Source organism: Vulpes lagopus, chromosome 11 (assembly GCF_018345385.1).
Source record: "Vulpes lagopus strain Blue_001 chromosome 11, ASM1834538v1, whole genome shotgun sequence".
NCBI lineage: Eukaryota > Metazoa > Chordata > Mammalia > Carnivora > Canidae > Vulpes > Vulpes lagopus.
In genome coordinates, this window is record NC_054834.1 from 95,802,669 (window position 1) to 95,821,340 (window position 18,672).

Sequence of the window (18,672 nt, forward strand, 5' to 3'; positions counted from 1 at the left end):
AGCCTTTTTATCTCCTTACCCCTAACCCCAGCCCACCCTAATCAATCCATTTTCCAGATATTTCTAAAATCTAAATATGATCATAACTTTTCTTTGTTCAAGGCTTTAATGTCTTTCCCCACTTTTTTTTTTTTTAAGATTTTGTTTATTGAGAGAGAGAGAGAGAGAGTGCATGCACAAGCAGGGGTGGGGCAGAGGGAGAGGGGGAGAGAGAGAATCTCAAGGAGACTCCACAATGAGTGCAGAGTCCAACGTGGAGATTGATCCTATGACCCTGAGATCATGACCTGAGCAGAAATCAAGAGTTAGATGCTTAACTGACTGAGCCATCCAGAAGCCTCTGTCTTCCTACAGTTTTTAAGGTAAAACTTAAACTCCTTATTTTAGAATACAAAGTTCTTTGTATTTTGACCCTCAGCCACTTTCTCTTATCTTGTGATGGACATTCTTCCCTCAAGCCATAGCACCTATAGATTTTACAAAGACTACTTTCTTTCTTTCTTTCTTTCTTTCTTTCTTTCTTTCTTTCTTTCTTTCTTTCTTTTTTTTAAAGATTTTTAATTTATTCATGAGAGACACAGAGAGGGAGAGAGGCAGAGACATAGGCAGAGGGAGAAACAGGCTCCATGCAGGAAGCCTGACGTGGGACTCAATCCGGGGTCCCCAGGATCACGCCCTGGGCCTAAGGCAGCGCTAAACCACGGAGCCACTTGGGCTGCCCCAAAGACTACTTTCTATGTGAAATGTGTATACCACCACTGATGTTCCTCTAATGCATTTCTGCTCATACTTTAGAATTCAGCTCCAGTATACTTTGATTTATATGCACCACCTCCTGTTTCCAACAGCATCCTGATCACAGCCATGGGTTAAGCAGTTTTATCTATTTTTTCCTTCTAGATGGTAAAGTACTTGAACATAGGGACTCCTTGCTAGTAGGTGTGGAGGGGGGTCTGGAAATCTGCATGCTCAACAAACTCCTTGGGGGATTCTGTAGGCTCAGACCTCAATTTTAAGTGGTTTCTAAGGTCTACTTCAACTCTGAAATACCAAACCTTTTTCTCTCTCTCTCTTTTTTTTTTTCCCAAACCTTTTTCTTCTTGCATTTTAACTGGTGTTGTAGAGGGAGGATAAAACTTTTGGGTTGTTGATGAAAAAAAAAAAAAGCATATGTGATCTTCTTTATTTTTTTTAATTTTTTTTATCTTCTTTAGCATAATAAATAAGACAGCTTATTATACTGAAATACAGGGTAAGGTTGTTAAGTAGAAATAAGATAAATACCCTTATTTCAGAGTGTTTCCTTAATCTGTTCAACTTTTTATTCATTAATTCTAAGACTGTTTATTGAGGGCTTGTTATGTACCAGATACTGTTCTAGTCCTTTGGAGTGCATCAATGAACAAAACAGGCAACGATCCCTACCCTCAAGTAGCTTGCATTGGCAAGCAATAAACAAATAAGTAAATTACAGAGTATTTTAGAAGGTGATAAATACTATGGAGAAAATGGAAAGGGGGGGGCTTCTTTTATTTTTGTCGGGACTTAGTAATAAATTACTAGAGATAATAATTTACTTAATTGGAGGTATTTAAATAAGCTATACTTTAAAAGGCAGACTTTAACCTGTACCCAATCAGAAGAGAGCTGAAGATTTGCAATATTCAAGTCTGGTTTCCTTTTATAAAATGGACAATAACTGGCTTTCCCATTATGCCCTTGGAAGAGAAATAATTTAGGAAATCAATGCTAAGGAGTCCTAGGTAAATTATGTGATATGAATTTTTTATTACTATAAAGAAAAAGGGAAAAAGAAACCACAAACCAGTAAAGAGAAGTTTGTTTTATACTAATTTACAAAACTGATTTAATTTTATTATTAAAAAAAAAAACTTTATCCAAAACCTCTTTTCTTATCTCCCCACTTCCCCATTTAAAAATTTTTTTTGGATTTTAATAATTAGGTAAAAAGCATTGGTCCTTTCAGGATTATAGGAAAGCTTCACCCCATGGATGAGGAAGCGCAGGCCTTTAGCTTTACTTACCTCTCAGGGGTGCTCAGAAGAAAAAGAATCAGGCTGATTCTATGGGGGAAAATCTCTTATCCATCTTTACTTTCAAATAACTTAATCAAAAAGAGCTAGCACTTCACTGTAAACAATCTTAAAAGTCAAATTAATGTCACCTGCCGAGTTAGCTAAAAGAGTGATGAGCATTGTTTTGCACAGCAGTTGAAACTGTTTGCAAAGTCCTACCACAATGAAAGACTTCTTGCTCTCCTCAAATACTAGAACTGTGTGGTAATTCTGATGACTGTCAGTTCCTGTGGGGTGTTTACACAAAGGTACTTTTAAATGAAGAGTCATTTTTAGAGCAATTAGAAAAGAGGCTAGACAGAGAAGAGCTGGCTCAGGGGCCTGGCAGGTCGGGGTTAAGGTTTATTGACAGGACAGGGTCAGGCCTCTGCTCTGCCACCATTGCCCCTCGTACCTGCCCTCCGGATACTCCCGAGACCTCTCTGCCGGCCTTGGCTCCCTGCCATAGGCCAAGCCCCCATGCAGAATGTGGAGAAGAGAAAGAAGAAAGGAGGAAGAGAAGGGGAGGTTCTGCAGAAACATGACAGTTTGTTATTAACATGCAAGTTTGGAAATATCTGTGTATATTTTTCTGGCCCAGATGTTGTGTCACATTCGGGAGGCAAAATTTTAAAACATACAAAGAATTGTCTGTTCTTCCAACTTTGTAGTTTGCAGTTATTGCATCCTGAAGAAAGAAATTGCCTGGCCAAAGTAGTCTTTTAATTTCATTTTTCAGTTTTGAGTTACAGGTTCCTGGCAAGCTCCCTGACCACTACTGTTACCTGGTGGCGCCTATAGTTCATCAAATTTAGACATGCAGACTACCTGGATCCAGGCCCAGATGAACTGTTGTGACTGATAAACATGATCCCACCCTGCCCCCATGCAAGCTCCTGCTTTTTCCCTTCAAGGGAATCTAAGACTTTGAGTCCCTGCGTCCCCAAGGGAGCTTAAGAAAAATGTGTTCCGGTATTTGGGTATTCAAGTTTGCTCTGTGGTTTTCTGTGTTACATCTCTGCTTGCCCAGAGGCTGGTGAACATCCCTGCAGTGCCCCACTTCTCCGATGTTGGTAATTAATGCAGGGAAAATTTTTTGTTTTTAATAAAAACAAGCAAAGACATCTATCAGTACCCACAGTCAAGGCAGAATTTGTTTGACATCTTGTGATTGCTGCTTACAAAAAGAGTGACAGCAGTTATTAAACAAATACAAGAAAAGATGCTGTTTATTGGAAGTTTTCACTTATCCTAAGAATATTCTTAGACGTTACTGACTGCTTGCATGAGTAGAAAATTGGAGAATGAACAGAATCATTATTTTTTTAAATCTGGGTTGTATTAGATTTAGAGTAATAATAAAAATTCAAATATTAAGCAAATGGATTATTTTTAGCTGTGCAATATACTAGGGACTTTTCCTTTCACTAGACCATATTTCAAACATTTGTTTTTATGATTGCAGGAGGAATATTAGCATTCAATGTAATTAAACTTAATTGCATTTCCTATGTGAATTATTTTTAGTCTCTTATAAAATGCATTTATGATTTCTTTTTCTCTATACTAGCTATTCCTGTAGGTTTGCCTTGATAGAAAGTCATGGAAAAAGTGTCTGTTTGCTTGGAAACAGTCAGAAGTCATGAATTTGATTTAAATTTAATTTAGAAGTTTTTAAGTAAGATTTTGGAATATAGTCAAATAGGAAAGGCATGGAACTCTTCAGGATCTGAGGTTCTGGTTCTTATGTCATATTCATGTGATATAAGAAAAATAATTAACCTCTCTCTGGCCTAAGTGTTCCTATTTGGGAAGTGTTAAAATAATTTTAGTCCCTGACCTCACCAGATGATGCGGAAGCATCAGATCACAGAATTCCATAGGCAGTAGATGAGGGTGGGGTTTCCCGGGAAGGGAGCTTGTTGCGGTGTTGATAATAGTCTGTAAATTGATAGATCTTTGGTTACACAGCTGTATACATTTGTCAGAACTCATCAAATGATATGCTTAAGATTTGTGCCTGTCATAGTATGTACATTTTACCTCAAAATACAAAAAGAAAAAAAAAGGACTTTTAAACACATACTGACATTCAACTAATAATATGCATGTTGAAGTTTGGGGGAGGGGTTTACTGAGTTTTGAAACTTACTTTGAAATACACTCCCTGCCAAAGAAAGATGAATGGTGAAATGTTTAGAAATGTAATAAAGAGCAAATATAGTAAAATGTTAATTGTGGAATTTAGGTAGTTGATTGTTTACCTTAAAATTCTTCAAGCACTTTTGTATGTTTGAAAATTTTCATAAAATGTTGGGGGGAAGAATGAAGGTACTGGTTTTTGCTCAGTAAATGGTCTGTGTACCTCCATCTTAAATTCTAGTCCCCACCGCCATTCAAAATCAAACCACTTGGATTAATACCAAAAGGAGGAGGGGTGTGAATGTAGCCATTTAGATAAATAGAAAAATATGCCCACCTCATACTTTCTCCAGTTACTTTTTAAAAAGGCCATTACTAACTGTGGAAGCCAAGGGTATCCTTACAAACAAGAAGAGCTCTGAGAAATCCAAACCATGCAGCCCAACCAGTGACCTCTTTGGGGAGATAAGAATTGGCTTCCAGAATCCTAACCATCGGGAAGGACATGGCCTCCTGACACATAATCTTCACCAATGGCAAGCTGGTGACTCTCCTGCTATATACCTTATACTAAGGCCCTATCAAATGAAAATGGGCTTTCAGTTTCAGCCAAATCCCAGGGATTTGGCCAAGAACACCTTCATTTTATCAGAATGTGAGACTATCTTTTACATCCTGATCTAGCCCTGTTTTTAAAGATATCTTATATGGGCCTCTGGCCCATATGTGTATTATGTGTTTTAATCTTGAAGGGTCAAAAGAGTAAGTTGGTTATGGTGGAATTTGCACTAAACTTTTAAAAACCAATGATGATATATTTTTAAATGTGGCTGTGTTGCTCAGTGGGTGTTTGAACAATAGACTGGACAGGCAAGACTTGAGAGGCTCAAAGATCTCAACTCTTTCAGGGTCTCACAGTGAACTCTGGCCAATTAATTTATCTCCATTCTTTGATTTTCTCACGTGGAAAGTGAGAAACGAAACCTGACACAAAATGCCCAGTCAATGATTCTCAGAGTCTGGTATTTATAAGAATCATTTATGTAAGAAACTTCAGTGTGTGTAAAAAATCATTTCGTTTGTTAAAAATGAGATTCCAGCTTCCTCCACACCTGGGTTTTCTGAATCAGTAGGTCTAGGACAGAGCTCAGAAATCTGCATTTTAATAAACACCCAATGTGATACTGGTGCGATTATTGGACCACATGAGGGTGTGTATAGATGTGTTTTGATGGGTCTTAAGTTAACTGATAGAATCTTATGGATTTTTTTAGCTTTTTCTTGGGAAAAATTTTAAACATACACTAAAGTAGAGAGAATAGCATAATGAACTTCCATGTCCCTATCACCCAACTTCAACAATTTTGGTTCATTTCTGTATTCATCTGTACTTCTTCCACAGATTATTTCTGGAAGTTAGTCTTAGATATATCATTACATTAATAAATATTTTAGCAGGCAACTAAAATATTAAAATACAAATACTCTAGAAATATATCATTATTAAATCTTATAAAATTTGAGAATAATTCTTTAGTATCAAATACATCAGGGTCTACATTTCCTAGATTGTCTCATTCTCCTTTTTTTCCCACAATTGATTTGTTGAAATCAGGAACCAAACATAGTCCACACATTGCATTTGATTGATGTGTCTCTTTAATCTTTTAATCTATAGGTTCCCCTCCCTCTTTTTTTCCCCTTCTGTGATTTATTTGTTGAAGAAACCAGGTCATTTGTTCTGTAGATTTTCTCAGTCTAGATTTTCTGATTGGGTTCCCATGATGTCATTTACTATTTTTCTTTCCCTGTATTTCCTATAAACTCCATCACTTCCATCATGGGGTTTGACCAGATTAAAGTTCAATTTTGGGGCAAGTATATATCATAGGTGGTATCATGTGCTTCCATCACAAGGCACACGTTTCATTGTCTCTCTTTCTGTCCTATTATTGGCCCTTACTGAGATCCGTTATTTCCTAGGGAAAGTCCCATATTTTAACTTAGTAAGTAGCTCATGGAAGAATCTTCTCCCTCTCATCATGGATTTTTCATTTTCCAAGTTAGGCTTTTAAAGTGTTCACAGTGAACCCATGGCTGCCTGCTAAGACACTGCTTGTCTTACCAAAACCAGTAAGATTTTATTGCATTCACATTAGTCTCATTTTCACAATATAGTAATCTTGAACATTTGTCCTACTGCCTACAACATTTATTTCAGTTTCTGAGACATGTTCATCTTAATAAACGGAAGACCACACAATTGAACAAAATGTTTGGGGCTTTGTAATGAAACCATAGTTGCTGGCAGGGTGACCTAGTGTAAGTACAAGTGAATCAGAGCCACCAATTCCGTACCTCCATCCCATCCTAAGGCAGAGGAGATGAGTTTTTAATACTTCTATTTATCTATTTTGTCCCTGAAAGCAAGCGTGAGATTTCTGGATCGGGGCAATTTCACTCATAGCAGTAAGTGGTTACTTACATCCCAGTGTTCTCCTTCAGAGTAATGTGAAGAATGCTGAGATCATTCCAGGTTCATTCCTTCAGTCAACAAACGTACTGATTGTCGACTCTGTGCCTGGCACTGAGCCAGCACTGGGGTAGATGATAAATACTGGAGAACTCCCAACGTGACATATAAAACCACATAGCTCTGAGTCAAGAGTTAGCCATCAGATGTCATCTTGTACTTATAGATAAATAGATAATGTATATGTGTGTGTATACATATATGTAGATAATATATCTGTTTATTTGATTTTATGTATATAATTTTATACATATAGAGGCACATATATGTGTATGTATTATTTGATTTTCCCTTCTGACTTCTACATTTCAAAAAATCAGTTTCTTCATTTTTAATTTACTTACAAATGCCATTTGTGGTGAAGTTTGCATGACGTTTTCTCATTCCCAACTTTTCAGGTGGTAAATGAATTAACTGTATTTTATGCCCGCTGTGGATAGTTTGCCTATGTGGATTAAGCCCACACTGGCTTAAGATTCTCTCTCTCCCTCCCTGTGCTCACACATGCTCTCTATCAAAAAAAAAAAAAAAAGAATGAAAGAAAGAAAGAGAGAGAGAAAGAGAGAGAGAGAGAGAAAGAACAAACCCATGGTGGAAAATCAGTTTCTCAGGGGTGAAGAAGGAAGGACAGTGGTTGTCTTTAAATGTCTATTAAAGATACAATTCACTTCAATAACTTAAGAACATTAAAAACATATTCTAACTTGATTATTGATTTTTTATAAACTTATCATGATTAATATTTACTGTAATCATGTATTTATTGTTAAAGGAACTCTATAAGCCATTCTTAGTCTTCTAGATAAAGCACAGCCTGAACAAAGATGGAAAATAGAAGAATAAGATTTGAACAGGAAGTGTGTGATCAAACCATAACAAATTGGGAGAAGCTCAATAAACTCCTCAGAGAATGTGTCACCTTTAAAAGTACAGTTTAGGGGATCCCTGGGTGGCTCAGTGGTTTAGCGCCTGCCTTCAGCCCAGGGCGTGATCCTGGAGTCCCGGAATCGAGTCCCATGTCGGGCTCCCTGCATGAAGCCTGCTTCTCCCTCTGCCTGTGTCTCTGCTTCTCTCTCTCTCCCTCTCTCTCTCTCTCCCTCTCTCTCTCTCTCTCTGTATCTCTCATGAATAAATAAATAAAATCTTTAAAAAAAATAGAAGTACAGTTTAGGGATGCCTGGGTGGCTTAGCCAGGTTAAGTGTCTGTCTGCCTTCAGCTCAGGTCATGATCCCAGGATCCTGGGATGGAGCCCTGCCTCATGCTCCCTGCTCAGTGAGAAGTCTGCTTCTCCTGCTTTTCCCTCTATCACTCCTTTGCTCATTCCCTTTCTCTCAAATAAATAAATAAAATATTTTTTCTAAAAAAGTACAATTTACTGGGGTGCCTGGCTGGCTCAGTTGAAAGAGTATGCAACTTTTTTTTTTTTAATTATTTTAAAGAGAGCACAGTGGGGAGGGGAGATGGAAGGAGCAGAGGGACAGGGAAAGAGAGAATCTTAAGCAGGCTCCACGCCCAGCATGGAGCCTGAGGGGGGCTGGATCTCATGACCTGAGCTGAAGTGAAGGGTCAGACACTTAACGAACTGGGCCACCCAGGTACTCAAGAGTATGCAACTCTTGATCTTAGGGTGGTGAGTGTGAGCCCCACACTGGGTGTAGAGATTATTTAAATAAAAACTTAAAAAAGTACAGTTGACTATTGCCAATAATTGTAAATGTACTCGTCTGTTACTTTTAAACTATATTTAAATTTTGTGAAAGATATAGCTAAAAATCCTTGAACTGTAAAAACTCCAACATCTTTTAGTTTTTGCCTATTTGTAAAATCTAAGCACAAACTTGAGTAGGAGAAACTGTCTATATTACAGTAAAGCAGAGTTGGGAATTATGTTTTCTGGTCTTAAAGTCTGCTACAGTATGGGTATTTATGGCAAACATTTTCCAAAATAGCAGGTGAATGAAAAAAACTATAGCCCACAAAAATAAGCTCTTTAAACTCATGAACCCCAATTTTGTTCATTTTTAGGCCTACATTAAAACACACACACACACACACAAAAAAAAAAAACATTGCAGAGGTGGAAATGAGCTAAGGCAGGCAGGAAGTAAGAGGATCTAAAGATGTGTGACACAACATTGCTGTCACATTATAGGGGGCATATCCTGGACAAAACCCCTGTCAGCATTCTTAACGCATGAACCCTGGCCCCAGCCTTCAACATTCCTAGTTCAAATCCTTGATATCCTTCTGGTTTTGTGATAAAGTCATGAGGAATAGTAATGTGCTCATCAATTACCCTTCTGCCTTTTATCTGAAATTGGAGATACTGGAGTAACATCAATTAAAATTAACATCATTTAAGATTTCTTCTGCATTTAGAAATGAAAATATCCCTATATTTTCCAGCTGGCTCAGTTAGCAGAGCATATGACTCTTGATCCGGAGGTTGTGAGTTTGAGCCCCAGGTTGGATGTTGAGATTACTTAAAAATATATAAAATCTTTTAAAAAAATAGAAATGAAAATATGTTTAGTCTCCCCAAATATTTAATTGTATGTGATCTATTTGTTAAAAGATGTCTTCATTCCACAATTAATCACACACCCACGTATATGTATGTATGCACATATATGTCATACATCAAAAAGAATCTTCCTTTTGCTTAGTTTCAAGAAGTTGTTTTGAGGAGAAAATACTGAATGACAATTTAGAAATATTTTCTTTTAAGGGCTCCATTTTCAAAAATTTGTAATTTAGAAGTATTTCACTGGAAGGGGAGACTAAAGACATTGATAGTCATCTCTTCCTTTCCTAGAGGTTCATATTTATGAACCTCTAGGAAAGGATGAACCTAGATTATTAACAAAGGTGAATCTAGATGAACCTAGATTATTAGCAAAGGTGTAACTAAAATCACCGGAAAGGTCCACTGGCCCCAAAATCTCTCCCCTATCCACTGTTTGTAACCTAAAATTTCCAACTATTAGAATCATTCCTTTGGGTTAAGGGAGTTTCCCCCATAAACTGGGTTATAAGGAATGAGTTGGTATGTTTTTAGTAGTTTTGGTGAAGAGGCAGAGGGGAGGTTAGGGATTCTTGGTGGGAGATGAGGGAAACACTCACCCACCAAGAGGACTTTAGGCTGTGCGAAAGGCAAAGCCCCTTCATAATTATGAAATGTCTGCTTAGGCAGGAGCCTTATTTAAAACTGATAGTACTGTATTCATCCAAGTTGTAGGATGGATATGATAAGATAGACTATGTCACTCATGAATGCTTCTCTTTTGTGAGCATAATGCCAGTGTATGTGCAGAATAACTTGGCACCTTCAGTTCCTCCACAGTCTGGAAGTAGAGTCCAGAAAACAGTCTAGTTGAATTCTCAGATGGGTTTTTGGCAAGAACACAAGGTGGCTTTATACAGTTTGTCTCCGATGTTTTTCACTGAGTGGCTGAAAGAAAAGGGAGGATTTGTGGACTCCATTAAAACAAGGAAGTAACCCAGTGACTTAAAGAGGCAAGTTGTGGTATTTGAATCCTAAAATGAAAGCCCTCCCTCGTTGACTTTTCAGCCATGGGAATAACCAGTTGCTTCATTGTGTGTTTTGTCAAAGCGCCTCAGCCATTTGGCTGGCCTGATGGTTACCTGCTGCCTCTTTTTCTAGCCTGTGTGTCCTTTGTTGTTGCCCGGCTGGTCAAACATGTGTACTGGGGCCCTAGGGCACCAAGCATGCCCTCGGGGAGCTAAGTGCTGCCAGATGTGGGGAGCAAGGGTTGATTCACATGGCCATAATTTCCAATAGCTAATTTTACCTGTTTTCTTTCGGTTTTGGGTTTCTTTCCTAAAGAAAAATCCATTTGGAGTTGGGTTTTACCTCCCTTTCAATTGCAGTCTTGTTAACTCTAATCTTCCAGCCCCACCCAGCCCCAAAGTGAAAGTGTGGGAGAGATGGAGAAGATATGTGATATTAAATCTGAGTGATTAATGTTTTTACTTTATGATAAAAATAAGTAATGTGTTTCTGTTCTACTGGACTCTGACTAGGATTTTGATTTCAAAGTGAAGTTAAGTTTCATTGCCTCAGTCTTTCATATAGAAATCATTTACATAGGAATATATCAATTTTAGGTCAATATTTTAGATAGAAATTTTAGTCTCTGATTAAGAACACGGAATTTGGTTGTTCAGAGCTCTAGGTTTTTACTAGTTAATTCTGAAAACTGGTTAAGTAGAGGGAAAGAATCAAGTCTTTAGCCTGATTTTCATGTATGGACTGAACCTCAGGTTGACCAACTACTTTGATGAAAGAAAAGTTTCTGTGCAGTAGAGGTATTCTTACCAATGAATGAAGGACTGATAAGATATCACCACTTAGCAAACCCCTAATGAACTAATACATCTAGGCACTGACCACCAGTGCCTGCCAACATCACAAAAAGAGAGAGAGCTGTCAGAGCACACCACGACCCATTAAATACTCTTGCCAGAAAACCTGAACTTGAATCAAAATGAGCCCTAGTTTTAATATCAGTCTATAGGAAATATAAGGGACAGGGAAACATGTTAAATGACACCAATGAAATACAACTAGTGAATTCCAGAATGTGGGAGATGCTAGGAACAAAGAAATTCATCTTTAACAAATAAATCACATGGAAGGAAAAAAAAAGAGAGAGAGGAATTGATTAAAATACACATAAGAGACACGTCAATCAAATATATGGGTGGACCATATTTGGATTCTATTTGTATATGTATATATGTATGTATGTATGTATTTATAGATTTAGTTATTAAAGAGTGTGTGAGTGACCGTGAGCAAGTGCACAGAGAGGTAGAGAGAGAGGGAGAGAGAAACTCAAGCAGACTCCTTGCTGAGCTCAGGGCCCAACATGGGGCTCCATCCCAAGACCCCAAGATCATGACCTGAGTGGAAACTGAGAGTCAGATGCTTAACAACTGAGCCATCCAGGGGGCCCTTGGATCCTATTGTAACAAGCTATTTGTTTAATCTAAAAAAATTATATATATATAATTTTACATATACTTTTTTTTAAATTTTTATTTATTTATGATAGTCACAGAGAGAGAGAGAGAGAGAGGCAGAGACACAGGTAGAGGGAGAAGCAGGCTCCATGCACCGGGAGCCCGATGCGGGACTCGATCCCGGGTCTCCAGGATCACGCCCTGGGCCAAAGGCAGGCGCCAAACCGCTGCGCCACCCAGGGATCCCTATATACTTATATATTATATATATTTATCATATAAATATGCCAAAAGGAGACTATCTGAAGACTATCCAAATATTTGATAATATTAGGAATTACTGTTAATTTTTTTAGTTGTGATAAGATTATATTCTTAAATCATTAAAGAGAGTTTTCATCTTTTAAATACACATTCTGAAGTATTTAGAGAGAAATGATATAATGTCTGGGATTGGCTTCCAAATAATTCAATGGGAAGAAAGGATGGTTATAGATGAAACAAGATCAGCATGAGTGGATAATTGTTAAAGCTGGATAATGGGTATATGGGAGTTTATTATAGTAATGTCTACTTTTGTGTATGTTTGAAATTTTACATAAATAAGAACTTTAAAAAAGATAGGCTTAGGTTTGAAACCCACATCTGCCACTTATAATTTTTGTGATCTTAGGCAAATCCCTTAAGCTCCTTCAGTCTCACGGGGTTTTGCCTGTAAAATAAGTATATCTTCCTGGTTTGCCTTACGCAGGTTGTTGGAGCAAATTAAATATGTATGAAGTTACTTTGTAAATTGCTACAACATGTCAGCTGTGTTATTATTGTTGTTATTATACAGCTTGTGAAAGGATAGTTTTCTTGCTAAAAAAATGTATAGCTTTTTCCGCTTCAGCAAAACAGTATAGTTGTCCTATGTGTGTTACATCAATTAAAAAGCTCTGGAATAGGAATATAATTTCATGGTCATCAAGGGTATTTATTAATTAGTTTGAAATAATAGAGTGATTACAAGAATTATAAAATTTTTCAAATATGAATTTCTCATAGCCTAGTCAGTTAAATGTAATATAGACAACTATGCTATTAATTTTTTCACTGTATAGTAAGAATTACTCAATTTTTTATTTTCCTTGATTAAAAAATTGCTTCCATTTCACAAATTAGTAAGTATTTCAAATAACTTGCATTATAATATACAGAAATCTGATCGTTACAATGCTTTTCTTTCCTTTTGTTTTCTAACTTTTTCTCTCCCTTCCTTTCTTCTTTCTTCTTTTTTTCCTTGCTTCTTTTTCTGCCTTCTTCCCTCTGTCCTTCTAGCACTTTATTGTGAAGTGTAATGCATAGGGGAGAAACATGTAAAACGAATGTATAATTTTAAAAGTGGTTATAAAGCAAACACTAAATAAATAAATAAATAAATAAATAAATAAATAAAGCAAGCACCTATATAACTACTTGCCAGTTTAAAAAAAAATCAAACATTGCCTGCACCCCAGAAGAACTTGGCATGCCTTTTCTAGCTCAACTCTTCTATGTCTTAGGTAATCACACTCTTGACCTTAAATTGTATTCACTTCCTGGCTTTCATCTATAGTTTTACCCCCACATATAATTCCTTAACGATATGATTCAGTTTTGCCTGATTTTGAACTTTATGTAAATAGAATCATACAGTAGGTATTCTTTTTGTGTGTGTCTGACTTCTTTGACTTACTTTACATGTTAAAGATCCATCCATATTGTTCTCTGTAACTATAGTTCATTCATTTTGGTTATTGTATAATCTTTCATTTTAGGAAATTATTGTAATTTTTTCTATTGTTGATAGACATTTGAGTTATTTGCACTTTTTTCTATTACAGTCTTACACATGTCTTTTGGTACACCTCTATATGTATTTCTATTGTGCATATACCTAGGAGTGAGCCAGCAACTTCATAGGCAAACAGTTTTCCAAAGTGGTTATACCAATCAACACTTTCTCCAGTAGAATATGAGTGATTTTGTTGCTCCACATTTTCATCTGTACTTGCATTAAGTTTTAAAATGCTTTTTTCTATAAATAAATAAACAAACAAACAAATAAAATTCTTTCTTCTGGGGTACCCATGTGGCTCAGTTAGTTAAGTGTCTGCCTTTGGCTTGGGTCATGATCCCAGGGTTCAGGGTTTTGGAGCCCTGAGTCAGGTTCCCTCAGCGGGGAGCCTGTTTTTCCCTCTCCCTCTGCCTGCTGATCCCCCTGCTTGTGCTTTCTGTTAAATAAATAAATAAAATCTTTAAAAATAATAATAATAAGGGCAGCCCCGGTGGCTCAGCAGTTTAGCACTGCCTTCGGCTCAGAGCATGATCCTGGGATCCTGGATCGAGTCCCACATGGGCTCCTGGAGCCTGCTTCTCCCTCTGCCTGTGTCTCTGCCTCTCTCTCTCTCTGTCTCCCATGAATAATAATAATAATAATAATAATAAAGCTTTAAAAAAAAAAAAACCTTCAGAACAGACTTGTTTCCTTTCACTTGCTCTAGAAGTTAGAAGAAACTGATGCAAGATGAGAATCCTGGCTCTGGGGCAGGTATAGGTTTTATGGGACGGGATGAAACTTGGCCTTCTCTTTTCTCTAGCGTTTTCAGGGCCACTCAGCCTCCATTCCCTTTCTAGTTGGGGCTTGAGAGGAAAATGCTGAGAATGGGAGGTAGGAGGCAATCGAGGAGACTTTTCACCTTCCCTAATTGTCCACCAACGTGCAACACATCGTTCTTTAGAAAAACTACATTATAAATGGCAGCAACATTGCCAGACTAGCTCGAAAACCCATAATGTAGCTAAAATAGTAGGTGCTTGTAGCTGAATTGTCTCTAGCTTTTTGCTTTCATTGCAAATGTGTAGTATTTCAGTTATTTTATAGGCAGAGGGGCAGCCTGAGAACTTAGCCACTTTGTTTATGTAGGGAAAACGCTTTCCAAACAGCCAAGACCATAATATTATCTTGTTGTAGAACTAACTTATCTGTAGTATATACACTGACTATCTGAATACTGTTCTTCAAGAAAACTGTATAATATGCATTTTTTATAGTAAAGTGAAAATCATCTCTAATAAGATAGGGAATCATTTTCTATAGACACACTGCCACTGGGACCAAGTTTTAATGAGCTAAGATAGCTTAACATTTTTAGCAATACAAAAAATTAATCTGTTTTTTGTTTGTCATACATGGACTTTTATTTACCAACCTACTTAAAACATTGAGAAATATTTATGTAGCTTCCTGAACCACTTGTAGATCTTCAGACTTGCGTGGCAAAAGGAATGATAATTAATAATCTGCTTCAGGCTACAGGCTAGAATAATTCAAAAGGAAATGTGCATTACTAATACAGCAGAGCTCATAAATTCTCAGTGTCAGTTTGCCACTTGTGGCTGAAAATTGCAGTCAGGCTGGTTGGCTAGAGGCAAAAAGACTAGAGTTACATAATATTTATGAGGTCTGAAGTTAGCAATCACCAAACCCAAATATTGCTAGTCTTTTCAGATTACTCAATGAGGTAAGCATCATCTGGTCATGGCAGTGGAGTTGAGAGCAGAATGGATTTGGTAATGATGAAACATTAGTCATAAGTATAAATTCTGTCCATGTCAGTCCACTGCTACCCCCTTCACAGGATATATAACCTTCTAATTTTATGTATTATCTCCAAAATATCTATGCCATGCCATTGTGCAAAAATCTACTTGCTGCCTAAGGTTTTATAAGGCAAAGGGGAATAGAACTCTGCAGTGTTTCTCCAGCATTTCCAGTGCTGAACTTCCATGAAGACCTCCTGCCTGTCTGTACGTCATCACTATGACCAAGCCCCAAGAACTTTACAGGTCCCAGCCAGCACTTACCGTCACACAGAAGGAAGTGTCCAGCCCTGTGCTCTCATGTGCTCTCGTGTACTTTTAGGAGTTTGACTTGCACAGTATGTGAGCAGCTTAAAGTCTGGACCACAGGATCACATGTGCTTCCCAAGCACATGTGGTCGTGAAGTGCAAATGAGACATGTGTGAATAACTGTATGACTCCACCATCAAGAAGCAGTAGTCCCGGGGCTGTTCCTAGCTTACAGCCAGGAGCAACTGCAGGTCAGTGCTCATTTTAAATACTTGGTTTTTTCACGTGTAAACAGCATCTAGATTTAAAATAACCCTTCCATTTCCTACACTTCTTAGAATTCCTTAGGAAAGATACTTTTTTTAAAAGTGCTGGATCAAATACTTTTTAAACTTTTTATCATTGAAAGTTTCAAATATGGGAAAAAGCATATAATGAACTCCTTGCTATTACCTGTGGATCAGATATTTTTAATGGAAAAAATTCGTCATTTTTTTTCCTGTCATCTGTAAAGCATAATGATTTTCCAAACTCATAGGTGGAGTTGGAAGTAGTTTTCTTCTGAAACTCAAGAAGGAAAATACATCAGGAAAACGTTTGCTTTAAGGGAGTGATAGAGGAGTCTCTCGTTCTCGCAACCTCTTCTACAACTTTAAGATATAATTGCTCTTCTCAGGGGGAAGTCAAACTAAATATAAGAGGATCTTAGGAACTAGAGCTATACAGAATCCTTGTTCAGAAGGCTGGATTAGTTTTAAATTTATTTTTATTTAAAGTTCCTGGTCTCTTTCACTGTGATAAAACCAGGGGGAAGTTTTGTAATTGTGCCATTTGCTTGATGCATTCAGGTACTTATGTACTTGTGGGCACAGCTATACTTACATAAGGGCTGAATAGAGACAGGACCTCAGCACTAAAAAGATTTACAGTGGCTCCAAGCCAACCCAGACATGTAATCCAAAACAAAAGCAAGACTAAGCTATAAAATTAGATAAATAAGTTTAGATAAATAAGTCTGAAAAGCTCTATTTTTCCCCTCTCCTCCCTGCAATGATTAGGTCATTGCTTTTGGGGGGAAGTATTTTTAATATCAAACCCTTCCTCCCAAAAATCTGTCCCTTTTTTTTGATGTCTTTAGTTTAATGGCACTTCTAGCACCTGTTAGCCTACCCAGTCCAGTGCTTCATATTTGGAAAGAGGGAGAGTAATTTTGGGGAGAGACAAAGTAAGAGAGGTGACTTGGCAATGATTAAAAGAAAAGTCTAGTTGACACATCAGGTCCAACTTACTTCTTTCCAATGGAATAAGTATGTGAGTCTTTAAGTATGACTTTTTTTTAATGCTAAGGAGCCTAAAAATTTGACACTGTAGTATTTCAACTTTTTAAACTTAACTTTTTAAAAATATAAATATATATTTTAGATTTTTAAAATTTTATTCATGAGAGAGATTGAGAGAGAGAGAGAGGCAGACACACAGGCAGAGGGAAAAGCAGGCTCCATGCAGGGAACCCAATGTGGGACCTTCTCCTGGGAATCCAGGATAATGCCCTGGGCCAAAGGTGGTGCTAAAACGCTGAGCCACCCGGGCTGCCCCCCCAAAATATATTTTATTTGTTTGAGAGAGAGTGGGAGAGAGAGAGCACAAGCAGGGGCACAGGGAGAGGGAGAAGCGGACTCCCCACTGAACAGAAGCCAAGGCGGGGCTTGGGGCTTGATCCCAGGCCTCTGGGATCATGACCTGAGCTGAAAGCAGACACTTAGCTGACTGAGCCACCCAGATGACCTAAACTTAGTTTTTGAAAAGAAAAATAAATTTAATTATTATACAAAAATAAATTACTATCCTATATTTAGGCAGAAAATAGAATGGAAAAAATTCAATTTATAACAGAACCAAGAATATAAAATACCTAGGAATAAACAAATAGTAACAAATATATAGGACCTATGTGAAAAAAAGAAAAACATTAGATATCTACTGAGGGATGTTTATTTTTTTTTTAAAGATTTTGTTTATTTATTCATGAGATACACAGAGAGAGGGAGAGAGCGGCAGTGACACAGGCAGAGGGAGAAGCAGGCTCCATGCAGGGAGCCCGATGTGGGACTTGATCCCGGGACTCCAGGATCACGCCCTGGGCCAGAGGCAGACGCTCAACCGCTGAGCCACCCAGGGATCCCCCTTGAGGGATGTTTAAAAAGACGTATTTCAAAAGTACCTATGAAGACATTTCTTTTTTTTTTTTTTTAAGATTTTTAAAATTTATTTATTTGTTTGAGAGAGAGTGAGCGACAGCATGAGCAGAGGGGAGGAAGAAGCTGACTCCCTGCTGAGCAGGGAGCCTGACACAGGCTTAATTTCCAGGACCCTGGGATCATGACCTGAGCTGAAGGCAGATGCCTAGCTGACTGAGCCACCCAGGCGCCTCTGAAGACATACCTTAAATAAGGCAACTAAGTATTTTAAAGAGTCATATTCTCCCTAAATTACTCCATATATTCAAGGTAAGACCATTGTATGGCTAAAAACACTTTAAACAAGGTTGAAATGCATGGGCAGCCCCGGTGGCTTAGTGGTTTGGCACCACCTTCGGCCTGGGGTGTGATCCTGGGGACCTGGGATCAAGTCCCACATCGGGCTCCCTGCATGGAGCCTGCTTCTCCCTCTGCCTGTGTCTCTGCCTCTCTCTGTGTGTGTCTCTCACGAGTAAATAAAAACTTAAAAAATAAAGACTTAATTAAAAAAAAAAGTTGAAATGCAAATGGAAAACTGAAAATTTTGAAACAATAGAGTACACAAATGTCTAATGTTTCTAATTCACAGAACACTCTTAAAAATAAGTCAAATAAAAAACCAGAGCCCTAAATAGATTTCAGAAAAGAACATAAATGCATAGGTTTATGTATTTAGAGATCTTCAATTTAGTAGTATCTGAAGAAAAATAAGTAAAAACATGATAATAATTTTTTGTTTATCAAACTGACAAAGATTTTAACATTAATATTGGTGAAGGTGTATGGAAATTGGCACCATTGGGAATATAAATCGCTATTATGAG

The 18,672-nt window shown here is 37.5% G+C and overlaps 1 protein-coding gene across 3 annotated transcripts in view; it reads left to right on the plus strand.

Annotated features, from left to right (window-relative positions):
* Positions 1–18,672, plus strand: part of METAP1D (methionyl aminopeptidase type 1D, mitochondrial) — an 88,094-nt gene that overhangs the window by 34,768 nt on the left and 34,654 nt on the right. For 2 of the 3 annotated variants that reach the window (XM_041723526.1, XM_041723528.1), the window contains exon 2: positions 15,684–15,862. The exons of the other annotated variant lie outside the window; for it this stretch is intronic. In XM_041723526.1, the coding sequence (XP_041579460.1) occupies positions 15,796–15,862 (67 nt within the window). In that variant the 5' untranslated portion in view covers positions 15,684–15,795. The remainder of the gene's footprint in view (positions 1–15,683; positions 15,863–18,672) is intronic. 3 annotated transcript variants of the gene reach the window in all.